Source organism: Neodiprion pinetum, chromosome 5, assembly GCF_021155775.2.
Source record: "Neodiprion pinetum isolate iyNeoPine1 chromosome 5, iyNeoPine1.2, whole genome shotgun sequence".
NCBI classification, from domain to species: domain Eukaryota; kingdom Metazoa; phylum Arthropoda; class Insecta; order Hymenoptera; family Diprionidae; genus Neodiprion; species Neodiprion pinetum.
This window is the reverse complement of record NC_060236.1, coordinates 11,488,375-11,514,419: the sequence shown is the minus strand read 5'-3', so window position 1 is coordinate 11,514,419 and position 26,045 is coordinate 11,488,375. Positions and strand designations below refer to the sequence as shown.

At 36.9% G+C, this 26,045-nt stretch overlaps 1 protein-coding gene across 4 annotated transcripts in view; it reads left to right on the top strand.

Annotated features, from left to right (window-relative positions):
- LOC124218896 (telomerase-binding protein EST1A) overlaps positions 1-25,548 on the top strand; it is a 250,214-nt gene extending 224,666 nt beyond the window's left edge. For 2 of the 4 annotated variants that reach the window (XM_069136132.1, XM_046625808.1), the window contains exons 25-27: positions 12,815-13,035; positions 17,565-17,649; positions 20,395-25,548. In XM_069136132.1, coding sequence (XP_068992233.1) covers positions 12,815-13,035; positions 17,565-17,649; positions 20,395-20,531 — 443 coding nt within the window. In that variant the 3' untranslated portion in view covers positions 20,532-25,548. The remainder of the gene's footprint in view (positions 1-12,814; positions 13,036-17,564; positions 17,650-20,394) is intronic. The other 2 variants (XR_011177146.1, XM_069136131.1) reach the window with 2 other exon arrangements.
- Positions 25,549-26,045: the final 497 nt, after the last annotated feature.

The following is a 26,045-nucleotide window of genomic DNA, read 5'->3' as shown; positions in this document are numbered from 1 at the left end:
CATCAATGCCGTCATTTTTCTGTCTGGCTAAAAGGCATTTTTATTGCTAACTGAATTGTCAGTCGGTCAGTTGCTCAAGGAGGAAAAACCGCCCCTGCCATTTACTCCCAAAAATATACTGTTTACAATTTCTCGATAGTGACGTAAATGTTCTCGATGAAGCCAATCGAACATCATTCACCATCAACAGATTAAAATATGCGCGGTATTCTGACCTACCGGGGGTGCTCTCCTTATTTTTTGGTGGTAAACCATCAGGGTGTTTCTTGCCCCTTAGACAACCAAATTGTCGTGCCAAGGAAATATGTTTTCAATTTTTTTTTTATATACTGTACCTTGTCATAGAATACAGAAAATCGATGAGGTACATCTCTGGTACTGTACTTGTTAGCGAGGTCTTACCTACGCAAATTGATGTCTTCGAATGAGGACATTAAAGATTCGCTTCTATCACAAAACAATCACTGCGATGATAACGTATGTTTCTTTCTACAATAATACGTTTCGTGTCGTGCCTAGACCCTGAGGAAAAGTTGTATGTTATTTGCTTACGCTTTGAACTAACCATGTGCCTGGGTACAAAATGTTTTGAAGCATTTGCCAATGAGTTACGATGGTCGCGCAAACTGTCAGCTTGTTTCCTCTTTCGAATCAATTATTCAGGCAATGTTAAACCTCAATTTGTTACTACTTATTAACGCGGCATTAAATGAATTTTCAATCTAATTTACATCAAATTAATTGACAGTCGTGCAATGTTTGTATTTTGTTGTCCGCCATCTTCTATGTATATACATACATACGACTGATGTGAATTAATGCAACGGCCATTTTACCGATTGAGGGATTGAAAAAATTTTCACCTAGCACAAAGTCTCGATAACTGATTTGGAACCAGCATAGTCATTCTTGGGAGCGTTATCTTATTTGTAATCCAAGTTCTGGCCATTATGATCGTTCGGCGTGATGACTTTCTAATACCGTTCTTTGCATCATAGTATCAATTTTTCGAGAATTATAAACGCAGCATTATACTTGACTCACGCTTCAACAGATTTAAAACCCGTCGATGAAACAATGTAATCCCACTTCTTACCAAGTGCCAAGTAATTTGCGTGACTGATTTTACCTGTGGAATATTAACTTCTGCCGTAGCAGAATTGCTTCCACGACTGTTACGCCGACGATTTACACCATGACCTTTGACCCTGGTTTACATGATCCTCGTACCTATTCCTCGTCAAACTATCCGCGCGTTTACTATTGTACCGCCGATGTAATGGACATCCAAGGACAATTTTGAAAGAATATTACACAAATTCATAGACGGGAGGTAAAGACGCGATTTGAAGCCTTTCTCACAACAAAAAATTACTCAATACCTCCTATTTATTCATAAGTTTTCACTTCAGAGTATCGTGAGATTTCATCTATACGTATATAAACAGTTGTGCCTTATTCTATCGTGCAATCAGCCGGAAAACACCTGCCGAATTACATATAACTGAAATTCATCGTTTCACACGAGTCTAATGTCCACTTGACAGTGAGAGACTCTTCGATGTGCGTTCCAAATACCTGACTCACTACCGATCATATTGACGCATCAATATTGGCAATTAATTGACTAACGCTTTCATGAATATATGTGTTTCAGGTTTACCTGCTACATTCGAACTATCCATATTAGCCTTCCCGATTGACATTCTTTCAGATTTCATGGCCTTCAAAGAACCTGTAATGTTCCCTAGCCATCAATCGATCAATGTCTCTTAAGACTCTCGATTTTCTCGAGAAGCTTACTTTGCTTTCGCCGTGCTGTGCAGTTTTCCTCCACCACTTTCCATCACTTGTAATTGGGTACGATATGAAAAAGTCGCGAGATTGAGTGACTGAGTTTATTTAGTTGTCGCTACTTTGTCAATGCATGTATACTTATCTAGTTACAACACAAAATACGTGATCATCGCGTATATCACCTACATTTTATGTGGTATTTGTATAATTTGTATTTGGACTTCTGGTCTATATGTTTAAGAGACAAGGCTATTTTTTCACATTATTAAAGTGACAGTAAGGAGGTTGAAGTTTGCAGTGAGATTAACGTTTTTGAACGGTTTCGAACGTACTGTATCATAGAGAATCATTTGAACAGATGCTGAACACTCTGGACCTCGCTTGCACCCATTTGTATGGGTTTTGCAAAAGGTAATAAAACAAAAGCGATTAGATGGCATTCGTGGCTATCTCCGTATCTGGACAGCTACGCTTCTAATGATCAAGAATTTACCTCTCAACTGACAATTGCCGACTGTTTAAATTGCGCCCATATGTCACCAGAACCTTGTCTGTCAACCTCGCCACTTAATTGTGTCCAAGTACACCGTAATTTTATAAGCTATCTAGTTACAGGTATTTATTTCATTTAAAGGTTCCTCTCTTTCATCGAGTAGAGCTATTGGTTTCAAGAATATCGCTATAGCTGATATTGCGGCCGATAAAAATATGTGGGCGTGTCAATTGTACGAAGTTAGACGATAGGTATGCATATTTAAACTATTGAACCATGTATATATTAGGGCGGATCTGAAAAGGGCCCATCTTTAGATTTCGCTCTTCTCCGAGATTCTTGTATGTTTTCACTAAAAAATCGCGCACACGAAAGGGCTGGACTGAAAATTTTGTTTTTCTTCTGCCTCAACGACGTTGAAATTTCAAGAAAAGGTTTTTTTCGGGAATTTCAAAATTGAGATATCCTTAAATCCGTCGGTGGCTATATTTTGTATGACGAAACAAAAGTTTTTGTCAAAGGTGAGGTGCGTGTATTTGGTTTTAGTATACGAGATTCATATTCGGTAAAAATATTTAAAAAAACCAATAAACGTCTCGTTGTAAGGATTTTTATAAACTTTAAAAATAACAATAATGATAATAATTTGATGAGGCAGTATTTAATATTGGCTCACATTCCTCCAATTTCGCGTGAGCTCTTGTTCACTATAAAGCAGCAAGAAAAATAAAGAGCAGTGAAATATTTGAAAGTTAGAAAAATAAGTTCTTACGAATTTCAACATACATTTTTCAGTACTACAAAAAATCGCAAGCATCTCAGGCTTTACAACACCTTTTTTTCCGTTGCACAAAACATAGCCACCGAACGATATAAGGATTTCTCAATTTTGAAATTCCCGAAAATAGCCTTTGTTCGAAATTTCAACGTCGTTGAGGCAGTGGTAAATAATTTTTTGTTGGTGTAAAAATTTTTAGTTCCAAAAGTACCAGGTCTGTGTCCTGCCTGTGAAATACATTACAGCTCGAGAATGTAAAAGCTTCTAAAAGTTTTATTACGTGAACCGTATAAACAATGGAAAAACAACTATTTCATACATCTTTCAATGTTGGCTACAGTTCAACGCAGACTTTGATAGTGATGCGCGCGGTGCCGTCAACAATGATTCCATAGGTTCTTGGAGGATTACCAGTTAAATTGGTTTCTCTTCTGAAAATATCGTACCGGAAACTACGTCAATCGTCAATTTAAAGGTCAGGATTGTATCCGGTATCGGATATAACGACGCTGCGCCAGTCGACGTGCCGCGCTCTCGGATGGATTTTAGCTGCAGCCGTGGCCAGGACATCTCCAGGAGTCAGGGTCACGCGGCGTGCGGAGCTGACTCATCTTTGTAATAAATTTCGTAGTCCGAGTGACTGTCAGATCCCATCGATGATATACAGCCTCCTGATTACCAGCCGTACATCATCCTCTTGGAACCAATCCATCTGGCTTGGATATGCTCAGAGTCTCGAGTTAGTTAAGGACCGTGTGTAATACCTCGCCAGAGGAGCCGGTGTGGCGTGTACAACCTGCCCCTAGTTGGCCCAGGGCAAGATGTTCGTCAAACTTGACCTGGTCAAGATTCCCCTTTGCTTGAGTTCGAATGCAGTGGTACAAAGAATCTTTTTCTTCCTGCTTAAGAGTTGAACCAAACAGGGTCAACAAACAGCAGTATGAAGAACATCGTCAGACGCTAAGGAACTTTGACTGTCTATTGTGACAAAACTCGTATAGTCATACCACCTTTTAATTTGAGAATAATTAACGCAGTGGTAGGATTACCACAATTTTCAGCAAAGGTCACTACTTTATGTGCGATCATAAGTGATGCTTCCATCAAGTCTAAATTTAAATAATTCTGACATCCCATTACTTTAACTTGAATTCCGCCAATCTTCAAGCTCGTAAAAATAGTGCGAAGCGAGCTCTCTTACAGTGTGTAATTCCTCGAGAGAATTACAAGGCGATGATAGACAGACTTGAAGTTTGAGAGAGTGATAAATTTGCTCGGTTGGAGCAAAAAAAAAAAAAAAAAGGAAACGGCACTGAGAAACGGAAAGAGGGGGCTCTCGTCTTCGGGGTTAAGGATCATTCTGATGAAATCGAAAGCCAACGGTAAAACTCCGGAAGATATAGCGTGGAAGTTCTCTCCAAGAGGAATCCAACGATTCGACGCGATTAAGGGATGTGATTGGAACGAAGGACGATATTAGCCACCACAACGTCATCGCGATCGACACCTTCACTCGTACCCGTTCTATTCTTCATGGTACACCAGGCTTACGCTTCATCCGGATGCCCCAGACTTACCCAGACCGACCGTTTAACAAGCGTTTTTTTGATGGCTTGGCTGAAAAAATGCTCCTATACTGAGATTCGATTCCTTTAGTATGTAGTGTATACTATAAGAAATGTGATGTAGTATACAATAATTGTTAAAAGTCATAGTAATTTGAATCTCATAAATGTACCAAATTACCTGGTGGAAAATTACACCTTAATACTTTTACAATCCAGTGCAAAACTTTTCATAATAGGAGTCTTTAAAACGCTACTGAATTTAATAAAAATCAGGAATGTGCAATATTATTCGTACGGTTTCTAATTTTAAACTTGCAGCGTCTTAATTTTTCGTAAGTCACTTATATCCAATGTTCAAAGTTGGCAAATTGGTAGTGCCTTCATCCCATTAAAAGGTCTCATCACCCTGAAGCATTTTACCAGGAGACTTTTTTCCAAGTGTTTCATACATCAGCTGAACATTTAATATAACGTTCCTTTTTATCTGATTTCGACGTATTCATCGCGAATATTCATATTTCTATATCTCGAAGATCGTAGAACTTCAAATGATCTCCAAAGCCATGATTTGTAGGAAACCGAATGACTTGTCAAACGCTACCATATAAAGTTCCGTCCATTGTATAGAGAAATGGTAATCTCCATCCATTCGTCCGAATTGGATATCTTACATGTTAATCAGACGGTGAATACAAAATGTTGATACGAAACCTGCAAGAAACATTGCACGGCGTTTTACTTTTAAAAAGTTCAGTATTACGTTATTAACTATGGTTTCATAGAGTGGCCGATCGAAAAAAAATCGGACAAGTGCGAATAGAACTCGCGTGCTGAAGGTTCCGTACAAATTTGATTTTTTTTTTTTTATGTGATATAACTACAACTTGACTATTTTCGGATTTTTTTTCTTTACTTGAGCTGTAAGACCTTGCTTCTCTCCGAATTTAAGAATTCTAAGTCAACGGAAAGTACCCTATAGATTTTGATGAGTGAGTTTGCGAGTATGAAAATATGTGACATAAATGGCCGTATCTTTTGATTGCGTTGACTTAGAAGCTTGAATTTTTTACACATCCAAGGGACCATAAACCTTAGTATTTGATATTAATCTCAACTTGATACCTCTAATTGTTCTTGAGAAAAAGGGTCTTGACAGACGGACGGACGAACGGACAGACGACGAAGTAATTCTACAAGGATTCCGTTTTTTGCTTTTGAAGTACGGAACCCTAATAATTAAGTTTCCTTTTTTGAGGCACCTTGATACATACTTACACTTTCAACCGCACATGCGGGGATTATTCAATATTCCAACGATCGCGTGGAACCACGTCTGCAGTTCTCCTTTCGTTTTATCGGATTTTAACGCTGGATGCAGATCTACAATTGAATCCGCCCACGCTTGTCCGGCCCTTGATTTTATCACTTTAAGATGCGCATTGACCTTTACACGTCGGAGATGCGTAAAAATAATTAATCACCACTTTGGCACGTTGCAATTACATACCTAGACATACGTATATAATTAAACTTCATGTCAACTCAACCAATGATTTTCACGCGCCATTTCTGAATCTCTTCACAATATTTTACACAATTCTCCAGCCTCAAAAAAGCACTCCTGAATTTTTTCAGATTTATATATATATATATATATATTTATTATATTATATATATAGCGCAGCAATTCATAAATGTGGATATCCTCGCAAATTACTAAAACCTTACGATAACAAACCTTGCAATACTTGCAATCAATCTGGCCGACACTTTATTTCACTTTTAGATCTGCTTTTCGTTCTATCGATTTCATCATGTGATTTACTTGATATTTGATATCCCTATCGGAATTGGGGTGAGAGAGAGGGAGAGAGGGGTAAGCCGTTAGTCTGGCCGATTCATGCATACCGAATGCAGTTGAGATTCCCTGGCAACCGTTCTTCCTCAAAGAATCCTATTCCGGGGTAAAAAATTAGATTGTAATATTTTCGATAACTCGGGAAATTCTCGTGCCAGGTCCAACTTTTCTCTGATTTCTTATTACTTTTTTTTTTAATGTAACCAAATCAATTCTAAAAATTTGTTTTGCTACTCGACAAACAAAGGCGCCGGTTTTTCTCAACTAGTGCTGTTGTAAATAGACCGATGATTACTAACGAAAGAGCGAACCCGAATGGCATTTCACTCAGAGTGATGAAACATTTAAATTTTAGCACTCCAAGCCCAAATGGGATGCATAAAATAATGACCACCATCGTCTTCCAAGACGTTATGTCGAGCTATGTTCTTCCGTCAGTCATTGCAGCTGCATGCTATAGAGAGCCCAGGAAAACCCGCGGGGTAGGTTCTTGCGCGAGTCAGGGCAACGCACTGATGCATGGCCTTTGGCGTTCGAAGTGTTCGAGTCCAACGGCGCACCGTCGAAGGCGCGTCGTGACCATACACGAACCATTGAGGCCGCTGCCCACCTCGAAATCAAGGTCAACGATTTAGCTCAAGAAAACGATGAAGAATACCAGTGAGCGTCCATACAAGCTGCGTATCAAATTTTAGGAATAAGCCCGTCTAAGGAAACACAAGATTCGAAATTGATATAAAGACTTCCGTTTGAGATTAAAAAACACGGTACAAGTAGAGCTTTTTGATCAGAAGAATACAGGTACAACCAGCCTGCAATTAACTTATGAACGACTCAATTGTCCAAGTAACGAATCGAAATCAGTGGTGTAAATTAAGTTGTGGGACCTTCAAATTCTCTTCAAGTTCTTGATCGTCGGCCGGTGGTGATGTAGTCGTGCAGAAACGAATGAAGTACCGTTTTCCAACCAGAAATCCATGACTCGATCGTTGTGAGATTTCGAATCAATTGATCTAATATAAACTGTTAAGACCTTCTATGCTTTAGAAAAGAAAATCTGTATCCATAGACGTCGATAGAGTGATTCCTAATAAAGCTGAATTTCAAAGTGCTTCTGTGAACGTTTAAACATATTACAAAAAGAAAAAACGTCTACTCAAGTACATAAAATTGGCATCACTTTTTCGTTACTTGAGAACTTTGACAATCGAAATCATCTCGCTAATTTTGCAGGAATCAAGCGAGTTTCTTTAGAAATAATCATTTGTTTCTAATTTTTACGATACTATCTTTAATTGCCGATGATCAGTTGACCGTAACGAAATTTAGAAACCATGAAACTGTTCACGCCACTTGAATTTTTCATCTATCTGAAAAGTGACGTGTACAAAAGAACGATTATAACGTGGCTGAACATGCCCGAGCTCAGATCTCAATCATGTGCTAATCTAAATGTACGGTTCTTTTTTCTTCTCTTTCACGGCGTATTTTATTCATCAGTCGATTCCTCCGGTCCGAAAATCTAGAGTGTATTTTTATGTAGAATCAAGGATCGCCCTTTTACCCGCGTGGCGTGTCTGGCAACGGGCGCGGGTAGAGTTCAGTGTTCACAGTTACGCTCTCACGGTTCATACATGAATGCATGCCGGTTTATGCGCGCTCAGGCTGGTTCAGACTCGGGCGTGGGCGGTGCGCGGCACTCGCCTTGCCGACGAGGATGAGGTCGGATTGCCTGGTGAAATATAGCGGCGCCCGAACGTGTCCAGGTCGAGATCCAGACTTTTTCGTTCCATGCCTCTATCGTCCTCTACATGTTACCCTCTCCTTGCCACATGGGAGGTTCGGAGGAACATGCGTCTACAGGGTGTCATAAAATTCTTTCAACCACACCGAAATGAAGACAACTTTCAAAGAAATACAGGATCTCGGTAGCCCTTTACCAATGATGATACCAGATGCAAATGTGAAGTGATTCCAGTCGCTTATCAAATGATGTAGACTGATTTGTTCATTGGTTGATCTCATGAAACTTTGTGCCTCCAATCCACATTGCAATCATATCGTCAGAATTATATTCCCTGATGAAAACTGAACAAATTTCTTAGTGAAAATTCTACTTCTGTATTATGCTACAGAAAGTCTTGAAGGAAACGGATCGATTCTTATTATTTTCCTACCATGTTTGGGTTATGATATGTAGTTCAACGGAGAAATTTTTAGATTTAAGACCTTAAAAATTGATTGGACAATTGTTTTCAAGATAACTCAGAAAATTAACAAAAAATTCATGGTATCAGTTACACATATTATAGTGTAGTTCAATGCTCCTGAGAAAGTCTATCGTGTCTAGTTGACACATAATGAATGTACCACGCATGGAAGAACTTATTAGCAAATTGAAATATCACAATTATTTATGCGTATTATGTGGCTGAATTATTCTTGACGCCCAATAAATTGTAAAGCGAAGACTGGTTGGTATAGTATGAGTCAGCATTGATAACAGTCGTCTAACATTATTAATTTCAAGCTCATCACGGAATATTTTTTTCTTATTTCAATCTTCAGTTTCGAGTAAATTTTATGCATAGCTGGTCAAGTTGGCATTAATTCGGTGCAAAAAGATTGGTAACAAGACTGCAAGTACGTGCTGTCGGCAAATGAAACGGTTCAGCAATAATCGACTGAAAACACTCAGGATCTTACTTAATTTTACATATAATTACCATATTTCAACCGTATGAACTTGCACCAAAGGTACGGCTTCACAATAATTCATTCATGATTCGTGACGAATCTGAATTTTTCAGAATAGTGATCAAAGCTTCACTCTGTGGTAACACGTTCGAAGAGAAGAAATAAGCCAGACGATTCCTTTCATTATTGCTAGAAATCATTTTTTGGTCTGTTCTATAAAAATGTTCCACAACAAGACTGCAAACGGTTTACGTGTGTATTAACCGATTTATAATAACTCGGAGACCATTTGTTAAGTTATTCGCTGAGATAGACGTGCCCTGTTAAAAAGCCGTGAAACTTTATGAGGGTGCCAGGTGTTAGTGGATTTGGCGAAATCGATGAAAGGTTTATGGGATGAAAGTCTAACGAATCTTATTTCGGGTCGTAAATAATTTCGCCGTCCTGTAGCCTCCCGTGGTCTGTGAATAACGGATCACCGCGAAACTTGAGTCGGTCTGATAAATCCTCTTAGGGTTTACACACGTTTCACAAACTTGGTTATACACGTACTCCCGCATCTGACAACTGACGAATCGCGTTTGTACTTGGACGTAATGGACTTGGATATCGTTCCTAAGCCGCCCGTGCAACTGGGGCTCTCGAAGATTCAATTTCCCCACAGTCAGACGGGAACATGTGGAGGGGCTTCCAAGGACTCCGACTCATTTGATCACCATGGGTTTTAATGATACAAGCAAACGCCATTTGCCCATTCTGAAAGAGAAAAGTTTTTTTTCTCTCCCTTGCCATGCATCAAAACAACACGGATGAGAGTAAAGTCCATAATGGAAGTGTATCTTCAGTCAGAGTGTCACAGCTTGAGTTAATACAACATCGAGTGCGCACTCTTAACTAGATGAATTGGGAACCTTGTGCGCAGAAGACAAGCTTGTCACATGCGTAACGGAGTTGGAAAGAGTTCGGTCTATTCATCTTGTTTCACATCTGGCAATGAACTTGCGCCTTGACGAACGAGCAATGGATTCTCTCAACGCTCTCGCTAGACAATCCTAGGTGGTAACGCTTGTTCTAGGTTAGGGTCTAACAATCGAGACCCACGACTGTTTAAACAGCACCAAGGAGTCGCCTCGCCTCTCACCTCTTTCACTCTTAAACTCTCGCACTCTCACTCGCTGCCGGTGAGCCCGCGGTCTATCTCCCTTCCTCGTTTCTCTTGACGCCCTAGAGCCTGCTGTTTACTCTCTCCTATTTGTTATTTACATCAACACCGCCATTTTCATTCCCTTTCGATGCCGAACGGCATTCAGGCATGTTAGTGGACAGGGAACGCCTGTCTGCTTCCCAAACAAAGAGGAACGGATTTTGAGCAAATACCTACTTTTCTTGAATCTCGCCCAACGGCCTATTTGAACTGCCACAGTCAGGGGCTATGCCCGTTCCAAGGAGGTCTGAATCCTAGACAACCGGAAGGAATCTGACCAACACAGACCCTGACCACGATCGTCATCCAACTCTCATCAAATTCACGCTGCGATTTTACCACACCAGACAATTGGGCGAGTTCCCAGCCCAACAGCATTGGAAAACGTGCTCGGTTTTCAAAATCATATAAATTAAGGGGTAGTGAGAGTTAAAATTTGAAGAAATAGTGTTTCAAATTACGCACATCCAGCATTAATTTGAAGTAAAAAATTGAAAATTGAAATAGTAACACAAAAATTAAAGGTATGGTTCGCAAAAAGCAGTATTGAAAACGGTGGCCAACGATTTTCGCCCAACGAATTAACGAAAATGCGTAAACCAAAGACGTTTATGAAGGTATTCTCTAGTCTTTTGTGGAGTCGATTTTCAATTTATGTAAATTTACCAGAGTTCGAATTTTCGAATTTGAAATTAATGTTTTTTTAATTTGAATGGCGTCTTCCATCGAATATTCGTTCCATAGAAGACTACTCTATAATCATGTGAAATTCTTTTATAAATTTCAAGCCGTTAATCACATTAACGGTTATTATGAAATCGTGGTCACCGTTATCAGTAGGGTGGTTTCGCTCAGATAGCGACGTCTGAAGCTTCAGATTGGTCCCCGCAGTGATTGGAAATTGATACAAGTGTATCAAGAAGAATCCGTCTCTATTCCACGGCATGAAAAACTAGCAGTTGACTGATATTCTCGATGAATATGGAAAAAATGTTCGACTGCAACGTTGTATTAACGAGACTCAACGTATCTGCTCATAACTTTTTTAATTTCGCGAAGTTTGGAATCTGTAACCAATCGTAATGAAAATAATAAACTCCATAGCAGTGACATACCAAGCATCGAAAATTGTCTGAAAGGGTGCGTAGCGTCAGAGAATTTGTGAGAAATTTGGAAATGTCAGGGGATATCGCGCAAACTATAAAAACCCAGAAAACATTAGGTACTTTTGGTACGGTTCCTAGAATTTCGAATATTCTAGTCGGTACGTACATCGATAGGAAAAATTTACGTACAAAAAAATTATATTTTTAAACTAAACTTCATTTTTTATTAACTTGATTAGACATGTAAAATTCCGCAAATGACTCAAGTACTAAAATTGGCTCACATTTTTCAAGACATTTTGCTTCTATTGAACTCAAAACGTTCTAGTATGACTTTCGCTTATGCAATTATACGTATATACACCACAATGTGCTTATTCCCTTCAAGTAAGAATGATGAATATTCATTGAAATGTCAAGTTATTGAAATTGGGCAAAATTAAATGAAATTGCGAAAACATTGACGATTTTAAGGGGGGTGGGGGGGGGGGGAGGGGGTCCACTTGGAACGTCCGAAAAAAGGCTTTTTTCCAAATTTTGTTTCGTCCAAACGACAAAATAATTTATAACAACATTTTTTCCATATGAATTATATATATTTAAAGTACACATTACAATTTTTTCAAAGAAAAATATTAAAAAATAAGCCGATAGGAGCAATGGGCGAGACGTCTGCAAAAAAAAAGATGTTGCGGTGATCACTCTCGCGCCGCAATGGATCATCTGAAACCAACAAAAGAGGGGGGGATCTTTAGTTAGTGATATAATGCTCCGGATGAGCGCAGGGTTTTGAAAAATTTCAATTTTTTACAAAATGGCGGACGTTGACAGTCAAAAGTGTTCTTTTGACCAAAATTTCATTCACATTTTTGGCTATAAAAAAAAAAAATAATTGTCCAAAAAAAATCCTTCGTTTATCCGGAGGACAACTATGTATAGAACAAGTGAGACAAATTTCAAACCGATCGGTAAAGCCGTTCTCGAGTTACAGTCATCAGCGAATTCGAAACATGGTTTCGAGAAAAACGCGTTTAAAGTTTTGAGTACGATTTGTATGCAGATACGAAATTTATTTTTTAAGTTACATTGAATCGCTTATTCCTGGGCCATGTACTGCGCCTTCCTCCGCTTTGTTAGCTGCACCTGTAGCAATTTTTGAGAAATGAGGTTTGTTTGATTTAAAGATAGTCGAAATGTGCCTCGGAGAAAGTTAATATTTTTACCATTGATGCTAAATACTCTAATTGATGCAAAATAATTGTTGAGACTTGAAAAACCCCTTATTCAACCTCTCTAACTTTTTGTTACTCTAGTTCTCAACGAGCTGGAGGGTCTTGCTCGCGGAGGAGACGCTCGCGATTGCCCGCCGGCTTCGAGAGCTGCCCTGAACCCTGAGCACGTCGCCAGGGTTGCCGAGAGATCGAGGGTGGCCCTGGCCTTTGCTCGCAGCAAAAATCCAGCAGTGCGTTGTCTTACAACGAGGGGAACGGTCCTAACGTCGAGCACCTTTACCGTCGAGGAAGACGTCGATCAGGTAATATTCACTGTATATTTATTCGGCCGCACTAACCTTGCTTGGAATTCCCGCATATCGATTTCGTGACATCATCCCACGTCAGTGAAAAAATCGGAGGGAACTTTTTTTTTGCAAACAAAAGATTGGTCCATCGTATCTTCAGTCTCCAATCCAGGATGTGCCTCTTCTGTCGACATATCTACATGTTTACGTTTATTCTCCATTTCTAAAGAGAAGTTGCACAATATGACATGTAGATCCTTAAAATCATCAAAATAAAAGCTTGTACAGTTTTAGGCCACAGTAAAAAGATTTTTGTATCAACGTTTCACTAAATATATGCGTTTGTTGGTGAGGGAAAAATATTGAAAAAGTGTATTTTCCACATGTTTTATTTCCGAACAGTGCGGAGAAACAACCGTTGAAGCATGCACACAATCGAAGTTCTCCATTTTACACACTAGGGCTTTCTTTGCGTATGCGCACTTTCGAAAAACTCAATTTTACGCACTGCGTAATTGGCCGCAAGTTATCACCCCCAATTTTACGCGCTATCCATCGCGCCTTCGCTGCTTCTCAAAAATTCTCAAAATCGCCATCCGCCATGAGTTCGATCGGATAAGATTTAGAGATCCCCGGTTCGAGTTTTCATTTTTACATTGAAATAACGCGTAGAAAAATGCTTAACTTAACTGACCGTCGATTTGGCTTGAAAATATAGACGAAAATGAAAAATATCAAGAGACCTTTTTTGTAGGCAACAATATTTAGTATAAAAAAGGACGTCAGATATTTTACTCAAGTTTGCATATTTTGAGAATAATTGTGACTTAAAACTAAAAAAAATCGAAAAATCGAAAATAATCGTATTAAATTCAGAGAAAATAAAAGTGGTTGGAATGATACAAACTTTTATTTTCTCTGAATTAAATACGATTATTTTTTATCGTTTTTAACATTTTAGAAAACTTTCATTTTCTCTGAATTTAATACGACTCGTCTTAATCGTTTTTATCATTTTAATAAAAATTGATCCTCTCTGAATCCGATACTGTTATTTGTGAATTTTCAATTTTTTCAGTTTTAAGTAACGACAGTTCTTAAAATATGCAAAATTGACAAAAATATTTAGACACCTTTTTGGTACCAAATATTGTTGCCTACAAAAAATGTATCTCAATACTTTTCAGTTTCGTTGATATTTTCACGCGAAATCATCGGTGAGTCAAGTGAGGCATATTTTTACCTATTATTTCAATGTCAAAACAATAACTCGAAAGCGGAACCTCTAAATCTTATCCGATAAAACTCAGATGGGTGCCCATCTTTAGGGGTCGTTTTTACAACCTTAGAGTGTTTAATGGCAGTTAAAAATAAATACGTGTCGCTTAATCTTTAGTTTACTATAAAATTTTACAAAAGAAATTAAATCAGAGGGATCAATCAGGGATGCTTTTCTTGTGAGTAGCAAAATCAGTTCTTGGCTCATACCTCTCATGGTGGTGCATGACAGTGGGTATATATAATAGATACATACCTATATCTCTAGCTAGTGCGCATACTGGACCCTGCAGGCGCCCATGGTCGACATCGCTTTGGATGTCACACACGAGACCTTCAAAGACGATTTCGTCGGTAAATTTGTTGTCACTGATTCTCAGACGATCAGTTTCATGGACTGGTTGGTTGCGTTGACAATGGTGAATCCGTCCGTCGATCTAACCCAAAAATATTAAATTCAACGTTCATGGGTTATGTTATGCTTATTGCAGAACTGTAACAAGCCATACTCCTGAGCTTTCCACGTCGACAATAGTCATTCCTTTTCTTCGATGTTATTATAGTCACCCCAAAAATAAAAAGTAGAGTTTTCACGAGATCTCGAGGATACAAGATACAGAATCATCTCTTACCATTTTTGCATGTGTGGGTGTGCGTGTCTTTTTTTAACTTCCCGTTTCTCTGATTTCAGAGAAAATAGGAAGTTATTGTAATCACCCCGAAAATGAAAAGTTGAGTTCTCAATAGATCTCCACGTTTTGAGGTCCGGAGAATCACCTCCAACCATTTTCAAATGGACGTCTGTGTGTGTGCGTGTGTGTGTGTATGTATGTATGTATGTATGTATGTATGTATGTATGTATGCACGTGCGTGATCAATTTTTTGTTCGACGATATCTCGAGAACGAGTAGTTAGATTTTGATGAACTTGGTCTTAATCGACGCACCTCTTTCAGACTTAGACCTGATTATATTTTGGCTGAGATTGCTTTAGTAGTTTTTGAATAATTTTTAAAAATCAAATTCACTAAAATAAAATGAAAAAAGGTGTTATCTTCGCAACGGATGAACGGATTTGCATGAAAATTGGCATCTGAAGGTGTTTGAGGTCGCTGATCACATATCTGAAGTCACATTTGTAAAATAAAGATTTGACGTAGTAAATATGCTCGAAAAAAATTAAAACATTCGGAGTTTGATGAAAATTGAAAAATTCATGTTCTTTGGGTCGCTGATTACGAATCTGAAGTCGGATTCGCGAAATGCATAATGGCAGATTCAAAATTCGAGACTCTACCTCGACTTCGTGCTGCCGTCAGACTCGCAGTGCGCAAAACGCTCGTTTGGCCTCTCGTATCGAAATATACTAGTTTCGAGCACAAATAACTGGAAGTTCAAAGGCTGGCTCACAGTCAACCCAAATCCGCTTGTTTTACATTTATTTACAATATTACATTTGTTAATGTTTTGAAACGAATGAATGGATGAAACATATCTCAGCGGAAAGTTCTTGGTTACATTATGCAATGACCTTTGGCATACAATTCAACGGTGTGTTTTACCTGTCTCATGTCTTCTTCGTTTTTTTTCTCGATGCCACTTATACAAAGTCTCTTTCTGAAATGCTGGGAGCAATGCTGATGAGTCCATTGTGTCAATAATAATAAAGGCTTATTCATATAAATTAATTCGTGATCGGAAAAAAATCAGGTAAATACGCACTGTGCGATCATGCCTTATGCAAACGAGCGATGAGCTTTTTGGCTAAAACCGACTATTTTCTTAAATTCAATAGATCATTCTCAGAACCTCTTATCAAATACATTTCTTACAATTAATGGACACCTAATTATAAATCGAAATTGACAAATGAGGAAAATGAAGAGTCACTTACGTCGGGATATTTTTGGAATCAACGTTTTCTCAGGGAGTTCAATTTATGTCATTTAGAATGAGAGCAATTGGTGATATTTACGAAGAATGATCAGAAGCGGAACATCAACATTTTTTGGCAATGACAGTAATGTATAAATTACTATTTTTCAGCAAATTGATTAGTGGTTTTATCAATTCTGATTTTGCGTTGCGTAATCGGGTTTCATTTCAATAGTTAGCTTCACTTCATTGTACAAAACAGAATGTATTCGAACGAAATTTATTTGCAACGAATTATATTCTGAAGAAAAACTCAATATTTACGACAAGATAATGAAAGTATTTGTATCTGTGTACTTATTGAGAAACGATGGGTAAATATTCAAACTTCAATTTAACTGTCGCACCATTTTTGACAGGTTAGATTAATTTAAACTGAATTGTAGGTCATTTTTATGAATTCAGTACGATAAAGATTGAACGCTTTCAACTGATATCGTCATGTATAAATCTCATCTGAAATATTTGCCGCAATTTTTCAAAAACTTGATTGGCAATTCAAGTAATTTCCAATGATCCATATTACAAGAATTCAAGACATTTAATTATAATTTGTGATTATTTTTAATATTCGATAGAATATTGCCATGACAGGTCACAAAGTTATTTGTCTGTTGTTTAGAATATAGTCAACATATTCTGAAAACTTTTTCCATTTGGTAAAAGTGGAAAAATTACTGCCGTGTTCACTATTCCGGCAAAATGAGAGAGTAGTGCAGTTTTTTGTTGATGTTACTAAAGTTTCCTATCAAAGTTTCTGTAAAAATGCTTTGAGTTACTAGATCGACTGTCCAATTCACCACGGCGAAAAATTGTAGTTACAAAAATAACAGTAACGTAAACAACAAAAGCGCGCCAGTCCCCAAATCAGTAAATGCAACAGTAAGTTTTTTCTTGTAAAATACTCTGTTGAAGCTGAAAAGGATATTAGGATCGAGGGCATTATTATACCAAAAATTAATATAAGAGTGATTGCCAAAACTTCAACTAATTATTTAACGTAGACTTGGTTTGAAAAATTTATCCAACGACATTTGATTTGAGCATTGGAGTCTATAACGACATTTGAGGTCTAGTCCGGTAGCATCAGACTGAACTTGATCTATATTTAATATCAATTATAGTTTAATTGACAGGCTAAACGACGTTGAAATTATTGGAAATTAGAATCTCCGACGTGAAATTATTCGATTCTAACTCACCGTTTCGTGTGATATTATCTGAGCGACATTGCTTATGCGCCGCCAGTCTTACATTTCATGCTCACTCTCTCACGTCAAAAGTCATCGTTCATGGTACCTAAAAGTCAGGCATTGCTTTATTTGTTTCAGGGCGGTTTAACAAGGAACGACGACAGAATTCTGGCAACCTGTTTAAGCTTATGTCGAACTAGCAGCAAGGAGTATACCAGCGTTGGTAAGTTGTAAAAAATTACTTTCACTAGGTGGTTAAAGCACCTCCAATTTCTCCTATCAGGCTCAATCGCATCGCAGATTGCGAGAGTTATGTTTATCAGTTTCCAAACTCAGAAGGGAGATGGTTTAAAAATTAAAAATTATTAGTGGTTAGTGAATTTTGTGCCAGATTTTTCTAATTCATAGGAGTTGGTCGAGTCAATTCGGTTTTTCGAAACCCGCTAAAGCGGAGTGTTAGAGAAATTTACGAAGATATAAAATCATGATCTATAGTCAGTCGGGCATTTCGAAAAACTTCAACGAGTCTCTAACCCTCATCTATTTCGATTTTTGAATTGTTTCTTTGTGCGAACGCTTGAAATTTAGGCTATACTGACAAATTTCTTCAGATTCTTCCTCACTTTCAAAAACTAATTGTTTTTTAAGCAATTCAAATCTGAAATTAAGGCGGCGCATGGAAAAATATTTTTTACAAAACCTATCGAGTCGTAAACTGTCTTCAGAACTTTTTTTCTCTTCGACACCGGAAGTACTAATTTTCCGATCTCAGATGAATTTTCATAAAACGAGGTAATCCTTGTGTCCTTATAAAGGATTTTTCCTGAGAATTCCTGAAAATTTCATCACGGTAATGCAAAATATAAATGGTCATTGTTCCCAAACTCAATGTCCGTCCATCTACACTAAGGTTTCGGAAAAGGAATAAATGTGTGCAGAATTTTGTGTCAAAATTTACGCAAAATCGGAATGGGGATTCTGCAACTACACAGTTTTTTTGCAGTACGGAAAAATTGTGTACTCTCGGTGTCAGAAAAAGATTGAAAAAAAAATTGAATGAGGTTCACAACTTGACCGGTTTTGTACAAGACATTTTCGATTTTTCCATGTGACTTCTGGGTAACGAACTAAAAAATCTGAAAAATAAACGTATTCCCCAAGTTAAGATTTTGAAAAAATCATATCTCACGAAGCAATTCTCGAAAAAAATTTGAAATTATTTATCATTAATTCCTACATCAGGAGCTTTGACACAGAAAATGAATTGAAAAATCATCAGGGAAAGGAGACTGGTCGGGTTTTCTAAATGACTCTTGTCGTGGATCAAATTTTACCATGGTTTTTTATTCTTTACTTGAAAACCACTAAATTCGTAACGGTAGTTAGAACACGGTATGAGAATAAAATATGGCGGTCATAAGACCTAGAATTCCGAGAACTCTGGGATTGTCAGGAAATTTCATCCATAACGAGGAAAAGTTTGCATAAAAGTACAATATGATATGACAATGAGTTAGCCATGTGTGTAAGCCGGAATTTTAGGTAAGTTGAATATTCCTAACTTTTGTTCATTTTAAAATAACATCTAAATGACAAATATAAATCTTTGGAATGTTGTAACATCGAAGTATTTCAGTACAATATGGGGAATTCGCTGCGGTTTTGTTGTGGTAACGTCAACGGTATAGTAGTACCTTAAAGTACATACAACGAGCTTGTCATTTTTTCTTTTTTGCTGTCATTCTTCGTTAATTTTTGAGCCGGTTTAAAAAAGTTATGTTTTCTTAACTACTATTACGATTTAATTTATTGTTTTAGAACTTTCGGGATGCTTCGAAAAATCTGAAAATAGTATTGAAAAATTTATAGGCAAAGTCTCAAAGATTTTAAGAACTACAAACACCACATCTGACAGGGTGTTACGATCGCTTTGCAATGACTCCTGAAATTCTCTACAATTTTTTATCGTGTTTCAGACGGTCCCGAAAAACTCAATGATACCCCGTTTGCATGGTACTCAAATTTTTGTAATTCTGCATCCAATTTTCTGTGATTTCGTAAAATTTTTAAAAGTAACGTGAAAATTCCAAGTCCATCGGTATGTATTGAAGTGGCAACAAATTTTTGAACGCTTATCATTTGACGCTAGCGGAAACCGCAAGAAAATCCCCATATATTCATATTGTTATTGTAAAATAATCATGAAAAACATTCAAATTTGGTTCTGGAATACTTGGAAAAGACAATAAATTTCAGATTCCATGTTTCTACGGTCACTTTTCAGATAGGGAAACTTATATTCAAGTAACGAAACACGTTCCCAAGTTGTAGAATACATTTATATAACGCGAGGATGCCTTGCGCGTTTTTCCATCTATGTTTTCATTACAGAAAGTATGCGTTTCTATGACGGTCGAGTGAGTCTGCGAATGCGCATGCGCCTGTAAGTCCTCGGAGTTGAAAGTGGTATTTTCTGTACTGCGCGCATGCGCAGTCACGAATCAATCTGACATTACACGACCCTAACCTCAATTTCGTGCTTCGTGAAAGAACGCGTAACACAGGCACTCTTCTTATATAAAGAATCGTGTGCAACAAGGAGGTAATGGTCTTTTGCCTCGCGTTTTTGTAATACTCGCCTTCCGTTCGTATGCACACACACCTACAACTCATATTGCAAACTTACGCTGGGCCAAAAAATACCGAGTTTGCCTCCTTGTTACACAATATACTATTTCACGAAGAATTTATAAAAGGCACTCCGCTTAGCGATCGTGGCGATACAGAAATTTCAATTCTTAAATTACATATTTTTTGATTATTATTTTTTTTTTTTTCTCCCACTCACGTGTGATTTTAAAAAGCACATGTGCATTCTGTATCTAGGAAGTTGTACAATTTTTATCCAGTTCTTTGTTCTTCTAATTTTTTTTAAATAAAAAAAAAAAAAAAAAACAAACTTTTTCAGCAGAAGGCCAACCTCGTAGGCTACGACGCGAGGTAGTATTACTTACGGAAGATAGAAATCTTCGGGTGAAAGCATTGGCACGAGATGTCCCTGTCCGTGAAGTACTAGACTTCGTGCAGTGGGCCAGTCTTGGATGATTGCCGACCGCCAAGTTCGCTTTCTAGTAGAAAAAAAAAGTAATAAAAAAATAAGGATAGTAATGAACAGAAAAATCAATGGAAATAAAGATAAATGGATGAAATAAAATCAAACATCGGCCCATCTCGCAACAGCAGACAGAGATCTTCATTGCCACCAAGACGATGCATCTGGCCGTTGGTATGACGTAAGTGTCGCGTTGTATCATATCCTTGCTTCAAGGTGTTTAGTGGGACGTTTACTGGACTTGTTACACGTTGCTGTCGTTTAGTACTTTATGATTTCGATCCCATACGATCGGGAGGAAAAGAAACAAGTCAGCCTTACGCTAGTATTGTTGTTATCATTATTACTATTATTATTATTACCAATGTCTCAAATAGTAATTGTACAGGTTTAAGATGTCAATGAATTTTTGGAATTTTTTTCACTGGGCCGTTCTCTTTCTCATCTCGTAGTATGTATATTCACACACGTGTGTATTGTAATAGCGATGGTAAGATAACACGAAGCGAAAGTGAGAATACGCAGTATAATAGAATTTTGTGTGTTGTGTGTGTTCGTGTGCTGACCAAGGCTTTCGTCTTTTATTACGTGTTATACGCATAGGGTGATTAATTTTAACATTATATTCTAAGTCCTGACTTTTTCGTGATTTACTTTTATCGAAGCGTCCTTGCTGTTTCTTTTTTCCTTTCCGTAAGTTCCCTCGCTTATTTCTGGGGCTAGTGTGATGTGAGTCAAGTTTTTGTTTTCTTTTTTCGATCTACTATATACTATCATACTTATGGTCATAGCCTATTTGAACAGCATAATGTGATCGGTTCCTGTTTTTCCCATCCCCCGATATTTAGAGCCATCACCGCGATACCTAACGAAGCGAAAGCGAACCTGTGAATCCCTTCTTAATAATATTGACAAATCATAGCGCAGCTGAGAATTGCAGTGGCGGTTTTATATGTGCGTATACATAACACCGTATCTTAAAGTACAGAGAAAACCATTTAATAATTGACTAAACGAAAATTACCAGAACGAAAAACAAAAAATTCAGTGGGAATGAAACTAGACATCTCGAGAAGATAACGAGAAGACACACACCAGTAGCGAGGGCTTCGATCGGACATTGAAACACTGGCATTTCTCTGATTTTCACTTACGGTGTAGACACCTAAGTCCTGTAAACGTATACCTATTATTGTTTAATCGCGCAGGTCATTTATTGTGACTGAATTATTATTTGTAATCATGTTTATAATATTATAATATTATGTATATAATTTGTAACATTTTTCGATCGTGTGTATTATTATAGGTATATACACTTGTTATACCTTTTTTATTTCTTGTCTTTTTTAAAAATGAAATCATATTCATGTGTGGAAACATCGGATGGCTTTAATTCCATCGTTATACACCATAGACGTGTAGATTTAAAATGTTATACTTGATACTTGGCGCATAAATCTACTGAGTCTTTTGATGTTATTTTCATTGTGATATCATTGGTATTTTCTCAAGTATTTCAATCGCGGCACGTCTCACTCTCACCGTATCTTAGACTCCCATCCTGCGGTTAGATACAGATGGATTACATTGAAAAAAAAAAGAAAAAACAAAATAAAACGAGTCAAAGAAAACCGAGTGAAAAGAGAAGAAAAAATAACAAATGCCTCGTTATACGCGTAGTAGTTATCGCATTCGTAGACATGTAGATAAACCTACAAATATCTACAATTTCCGAGATTTTCAGACACACTTATTGATTTTTTTTCTTCAAGCGGTCCTATCGTAATTATTATGACTATTAGTGGTCCAGTATTGATGAACGGATTTAGTTTATCGCTGATCAATCGGGTCTTTCCAACTATGAATCAACTAACTATGAACGAAATAAATTTCTAGTACGTCTTTTTATCGTGCATAAGTAGATATTTGCATTATTTTCGACACCGTGATTGTGTATAATGGAAAATTAATCGGAGAAAGGAGCGAGTCGTCAGTTACGATTATAATACTTAAATCGCACGATTTTTTTCTCAATTTAAAATTCCATAGGAATTTAGTAAAGAAATCAACCAACGGAAACTGCGCAACGGCACATTGAGAAAAGTTAAGAAACAAGGCGAATGGCTAGCATGTAGATCGTTTGTGGTTGAAAAAAAAAAAAAAAAAAAAAAAAAACGAATGAAACTAAGAAAAAGAATTTTTTCAAAAAAAAGATTGTATTTTTTACCACTTTTTATAATATTATATCTACTACATAAATATATTTACCAATTATAGGCTAATCCTCAGAATGGTAGGTTTCATTTCTATCATTGTGATGTTACTGTTCTCATCGATGTATCAACCTGAGCGCGAAATTCGAAAGCAGAACAGAAACGCCAAGGGGCTAGAAAAGGGAAGTAAGGTATAAGAATGAAAATAAAACTCCCAATATTCTGGCGGAAATTTAATAACTAGAACTCTTGATCACGTGTTCTTTGGATAAGTTTTGGAGTAATTCTTAACGCACTATTTTAATGATATAATAACGCGAATAATCACATTCGTATTTTTCTAACACCGATTTACTATATGTTATTGCTGTAGTAATTATACTTATACATGTATCAAATTACACACGTGTATGTTGTGAATATCGACACATAACGTAGACGCTGAATTGTCAGTTTAATTATTTTTTTTTCATCAAATTACTATTACTACACTACTACTTGACTATTAGGATTAAATTTTAATGCTTTGAACGACATGATAAGATACGATAGCATAGCGTAAGCGTTATAGTTATACGTTAAGAACTTTTAAGGAAGATATTAGCAAATATGCATACATTCCTAAAATTATTTCAATACCTAATCTAATTTTATAACTGAATCAAGTGTAACTAGCAAAGAAAAGAGAAAAAAACAAAAGGAAATATTTGTCGCTAATTTAATTCGTAGCTAATTCATATTTCTTTCGTCACGTTGTACAATACATTTCTCCACCAATTAAATTACGCATACATATATATCTGTATACACATATGTACTTTAAATCACACTGCATGCAGTACAGTTTTTATCATTATTGTTACGTATTCATATAGACAAAGCTCTATTAGCATCATTATCATTATGTACATGATGGTAGTATCCTATTTTTTGACAAGCCATAGAGACATGGTAACTTGATAACATTACACTACACTTATCTGTATCTTTATAGTGAAACGAGAATGATGATTGCAAACGATATTTAGTGAAATCTATGCTGCTGTGTGCGTCGGATTGCGTAAGGGTACGATTTCGATGACACGAACGAATTTTAATGAATTAAATGAAGGAAAAAGGCTAAAAAGTGGAATAAGGTCAGACCGACATTAACGTCAGAATCTTAATCATACGAAGAAGGGCAATACTTAATAGAAAAAGAAGTAGCTCGCTTATTCTCATTATCTTGCGGTTTCGTTTACACTTTGATGATCATTAAAAGCCGTTTCAATGTGTCAATGAAATGGCAACTCTAAAAACACAACTAGATACATTTTTCTTATCGAGAGTATCGCTATTTTCAAAATTACCTCAATTTTTTATTTGTGCCGCCTACACAAGATCTATGACAATGAAAATGAACTCGTTTTTTTCTTTTTTTCTTCAAAATTAAATCGGCATCGAGTAACGTCAATAATAATTTGCAGTATTACAGCTCCCCTAAATTAAGCCACGCGTCATGAAAAATATATATAGAAAAGCCGTAATAATAAAAATGGTCATTGACATGACACCATGCAAGCTGAATTTAGAAAAGAGAATGACAGAGAAGAAAACAAGTTTATCATCACTTTCATCGACTTTGTGTAAACGGAACACATGGCAATATGAAGTTTTTTTTGAAAATAGCGATACTGTGTAGAGAGAAATGTATCTCCTTGCGCTTTCGAAATTGTCTTTTCTTTGCCACATTATACCGATTTTTAATGATCGACTAGGACCTAACTCTCATATTTTTGTTTTTTCCGAATTTTTTCGTGGGTATAATGGGAGATCAGAAACACTTGACCTTTATCTGGTATAACATTGCTGGCACATTGGGGTCGTTGAAGACCCTAGCCGAAAATCGCTTGCTGTAACGAAGCAATTTAATATTTTGACTTGATTTTTTTTTAGACCATTCACTTAAGTGTCTTTTAAAAGATAAAAGGTCGCAACGGTAATTTTTTATTTTAATCGACCCCAAGGTGTCAGCATTGTTATGCCAGATAAGGGTGCCAGCTAAAGGTTAAAACAACTGTCTAATATTTTCATGAAAAATCTGTTCTTAACAATAACTGTCGAAAGTCTTGAAGAAACACCTCAATTATAAAATCTGTCGTGAGTAGCAAAAATGCTACTTTTTATCTCGATCATTTCGGCACAAGAGCCAGGATGGTAAACGATCTACTTCTAAGTGTTTAAAGACCAAGATTTTTTATTCAACAAAAGCGTGGAAAATTTCTGAACAGACCACTTTTAAATCCTAAGAGTTAATTTCGTGCTTTTGCGTTTTCGTGCGTTTGCCTCGCGTATTTGCAATATTCGTCTTCGGCTCGCACAAGCATACCTGGCTTCGACTCGTATGCCTGCTCCCCTACGACTCATGTTATAAACTTACTTACTTTACATAAGTGAACTACTTTGCCTCCTCGATACGCAATCTATTATTGTGTCCACGCTTTGGTCGAATTACGCATAGTTATCATTTTTTAGGTTCTCTAAGACACCTTGAAAGTTTGATAAACTTTTCGATTCTAAATCCAAGAAATGGTAACTTTACTCTTAAAGGGAGTTTGAAAGAATTTTTGCTGGTCGGAAAACATTTAAGATTTAATTTTTATAATTAGTATATACAGAAACAACATGTTTTCGTGCCTTCAACGATTAAAAATTTTTGTAGGTGTCCAGACACGTAGAACGAGTTTATTAGCCATCATCGGTCTTGTGGCAGAATGTTTGGAATAAAGCACAGAATTTTGGAGCATTTTTTCAGGTTTTACACTTTAGGCGTATTTCATGACATTCGACAATTGTTGCTCGCAAGGGATTTTTCAGAAAAAAAAAATTAATAATAATTTAGACGGCTTTAAGGTTCTACGATACCCTCAAATTTTTTCAGGAAAAACAAAAATGCAAGGGTTAGGATCTTGTTGAGCTCACATGGCACGTCCCCATATGTATGGCATAAATATGTATTAACTTAAGTAAGTTAAACTAATAAAAACAAATAGAAATCGATTTAAATTTGTTCAGTTAGAGGGAAAAAAGTGAAGAAAAAATCAATTGTTCAATGACTGGTACTTACGTGTTGATGCAATATCGTATACCTACTGGAACCGTTAATACCTAAAACCATGAATGTTTTCATCATTTTAATAGATAGGTAAGTAGATAGTTCAATAGTTCTATGTAGATGGTCTAAGCATTTATACGGCGTTTAATTAGTGATTATGCAAATAACTGTAGGATACGGAAAGACGAAAAAAGAAA